Source organism: Mirounga leonina, unplaced genomic scaffold, assembly GCF_011800145.1.
Source record: "Mirounga leonina isolate KUSES-001 unplaced genomic scaffold, KU_Mleo_1.0 Mir_173, whole genome shotgun sequence".
Lineage (NCBI taxonomy): Eukaryota > Metazoa > Chordata > Mammalia > Carnivora > Phocidae > Mirounga > Mirounga leonina.
In genome coordinates, this window is record NW_023270447.1 from 40,089,261 (window position 1) to 40,092,999 (window position 3,739).

At 39.6% G+C, this 3,739-nt stretch overlaps 1 protein-coding gene across 1 annotated transcript; it reads left to right on the forward strand.

Moving 5' to 3' along the window:
• Positions 1-746: 746 nt before the first annotated feature.
• INSL5 (insulin like 5) lies at positions 747-3,402 on the forward strand. Its single transcript, XM_035020151.1, is given in 3 exon segments — positions 747-840; positions 843-917; positions 3,114-3,402. Coding segments are annotated over 3 exon segments (399 nt in total). The 3' UTR covers positions 3,344-3,402.
• Positions 3,403-3,739: the final 337 nt, after the last annotated feature.

Sequence of the window (3,739 nt, forward strand, 5' to 3'; positions counted from 1 at the left end):
TAAAAATGTGTATTGATAAATGCATGCCTAAGTCAAAGGGTGAAGAATAAGAAGAAGGATTCTAGTCAGAGAAACTCTCTTATATTCTAAAGGAAAGTTATCTTTTCTAGTCCATCCCAATGGTGAGGGAAGAAGATACAATTTATCTCATTAGCTTTAAGAGTCAATTACTATCACAATTTTACAGAGAAGTATTCTTGGGGAGGTTAAATATCTTCGTTAAGATTCTAGATCTTCTAAGTGGAGATTCAAACCCAAACACAAGAATGTGAGTTCTTAAGTTAGCTTTCTCACGGCTTTGATATAAGTGTTGCTTTCAATACTCAAACACTCTTATGAGATAGGTTTTCTCATTCTAGAGATATGGTTATCAAAGTTTAAAGGGTTTAAAATTTGCCCATGTCACTCAGTAAGTGACAAGGCTGACATTGAAAGTCATACTTGGCTACTTCCAAAGCCCGTGTTTTTCTAGATGTCTTCCAAGAGAGCATTCTGTTTATTGTCTCATGGATGCAGTTAATGGTACGTGACAGTGTTCAGAAGTGACTGAATAACTAGCAATAATAATAAAAGCACATTATCAAAACTTCACGGTGTAAACTTTGTGCTTCACAAATATTGTTAAAATGAGGTTCTGACCAATAAAATGTCAGGAAAGTTAGTATAAATTGGACAAGGGCGTGATGGTAACTTCAAAACTTAATTTGGCAATATTCACATCAGATTCTGATTTAATCCTTAGCAAAATGAAGGGCTCCCTTTTGACTTTAATTCTATTCCCTCTCTTACTTGCCATCTCAGAGGTGAGGAGTAAGGAGTCTGTGAAACACTGTGGGCTAGAGTAAAAGCAGATGTCTACATCTGGGCTAGCTCCAGGTGGAGAAGGCACCCGGAAGGGACCCCTCAACGTCAGCAAGGTAACATTAACTCATGTGACTCCTTCATTTATTATTTTTTTTCCAGGCTCGTTTTAGCACCTGTTTCTCTGGATTTCTAAGCCACTTCTGTATCAGTTTAAGGGGTTAATTATCAAAATAAATTGAATTTGGCTTGGGAAAGAAGTGAGCTTGATACCTTTCAGAATATAAGGACCTTTTTTGCTTTGTCTCCAGCTTGACGTCATTTGATTGTGTAACTTCCTCTATGAGCTCACCATCTATGGCTGGTGCTATGGGGACTAGAGAGAAGCACATGATTTATTTTTTTTATTTTTTTAATTTTTTTTTGAGAAGCACGTGATTTTAAGGGACATGTTGAAGTGGCAGGGATAATTTCACACGTGGGTAACTGTCGAATAACAAGTTGGAATTCAGGTGAGTGCTAAATAAGGATGGAAGGAAGGAAACTGTTATTGAGCACTTATTAAGTGCCAGGTGGTTTTATGTGCAACATCTCATTCAGTCTACTGATAAGCTTCCTGTGAAGTAATATTACCCCCATTTACCATTTTACTGGGGACGAAATTGTTCACCCAGCTAGTAGGTGGTGTGGCGAGGGAGCAAAGCAGGTCCATCTGGCTTCAAGAGCTGAGGTCTTTCTTTGTTCTATACTGTGTCTCAGGTGGGAAAAAGAAGATGGTGAACCCGTGTCATAAATGATAGCTCATTTATGGTGGTGTAGGATTTGGGGAGTGCTGAGCAGTGGGGCGAAGTGGAATTCTGGGGGGAATCCAGTAGGAATTGTTTGATCAGGATGTTGAAGGTAGGAATAAGCCTAGTGTGTTTCAGAAATACGGAGGGGACTGACTTCACGGTTTATTTCTTCATTTTTCAATTCAAGGAGTTTGACTGGAATTTTCTGCTAATCCTATATTAAAGTGTGAGGTAGAATTTATTTAAGACTCTATTTTAATCATAGAGTGTTATAGTTTTATAATAAAAAGTTCAAAAAGGAAAATGTGATTACATAATAAATGTTCCAAACACATATATAATTGTGAAGATTCCAGTGTGGTTTCAGATGACTTTGGTAAACAAAAGTATTTTATTTTTTTATTTTAATTTTTTAAAAGATTTTATTTATTTTTTCATGAGAGACAGAGAGAGAGAGAGAGAGGGAGAGGGAGAAGCAGGCTCCCAAGGAGCAGGGAGCCCGATGCAGGACTCGATCCCAGGATGCTGGGATCATGACCTGAGCCGAAGGCAGACGCTCAACCATCTGAGCCACCCAGGCGCCCTAAACAAAAGTATTTTAGAAAATGACCCACAGTTTTCATATTTTGGTGGGCTAATTTCTTGAAAAATTATGAACTTACCACTCCCACAATGAAAGGTTCACAGTTACTAGGTGTTAACAGATACAATAAGGGTTTTTAATCTCCAGAGAGTAAGCATAATTTACCAGGCTTACCATTTTTTATCCATCTCTGCATCAGCAAGCCAAAATGCACTAGAAAGAATATATTTGGAATATCTATGAAATACATAGGGCAGTGAAATGGATGTCTGTGCAAGACTTTCTTTTTACCACCACAGACATCATAATGCAGTGTATATAATCTTTCACAGAGTATTTTCTCATATATTATTTCTTCGACCCATTAGTGGCTTACTAATGAGCATTCATTCATGTAGGTTTTCTTAGTGCTCGCCAGTAAGCCAAGGTACTGATAAATAAGTTGGAACCAAGTTAAATTGAGGGAGGACTTTGTTTGGGATAACAATGCGAACTACTTTTTGTTTTCAGACCTAGAAGTTTAAACCTCCACTTCCTTCCTTACCAATCAGCTTTGCAAGGCATACCCAGGGTTATTTGTTGTTTGTGTGTTTTCAATTTATAGCACGTAACGAATACCTCGGAGGCAGCTGGTCAACGAGCAGAGGCAGCCAGTACAACGCAAGGCGAGCCCTGACTTGGCTACTGGCTGGCCCCCAGCCCCTGGTTGTGTCATGCCTCCTCTCTGCTCTCATGTTGCCTCCTCCGCCAAAACAGGAGGCTCGAGATGACTGACTTCTCCCCAGAATGTCTAATCTTTCTGAAAGCAGACCAACATTTAAAGAAAATGATGTGTAGGGTTCAATTTCTTTTAAAAAATCCAGGCGTCGAACTTGGCGGCTACCTTCCTTCTTTGTCAGCGCCCTCGGAGGAAGTATGGTTTTTCCTCTTCTGTACAGCTGAGTGAGGAAACGAGCTCCAGCTCCCAAATGAGCCTGTTTCTGAGGAAGACGCAGCGCCAAACCTCTCAAAGGTGGATTCCTCAGGGAAGGAAAGTCTTCCAGATGGACAGCTGCCCCCTGAAGGGCGTTGGGGCTCAAAGAAGCATTGGGTGATGTCGACACAAGACTCACAAAGAGTCAGCTGCCCTGCCTGTTGTTCCATGCCTGATTTGCCCGCTCTTTGTTAAGACCAGAGCCGATACCCAACAATGGTGGAGCTTTAGCACGTGTCAACATGTTTTTACTGCTCAGGACAACGCTTATATTGTGTTATTAAAACAATGGCTTTTGGCAAGGCAATCTTTCTTCCCTAAAAGTTGTGGGTGAGTGGTGAAAACCACAATGAAGTCTATTTTCTCCCTTTGCCACAGTGAATGCACTGTTCTTTTAAAATTTTAACGAATCCTTTGAAATTTGAAATGCTGTGCAAAACTGCAGTAAAAATGCCATAAACCAGGCTCACTGTGATTTTCTCCTTTTAAAAAATATTTTAAAGTAACTTTAAAACAGTAAACAGATTATGCTGACGGTAAGAAAATGTAGAACAAAACAAAACAAGCATAAAAAGAAAATAAAAATCAACT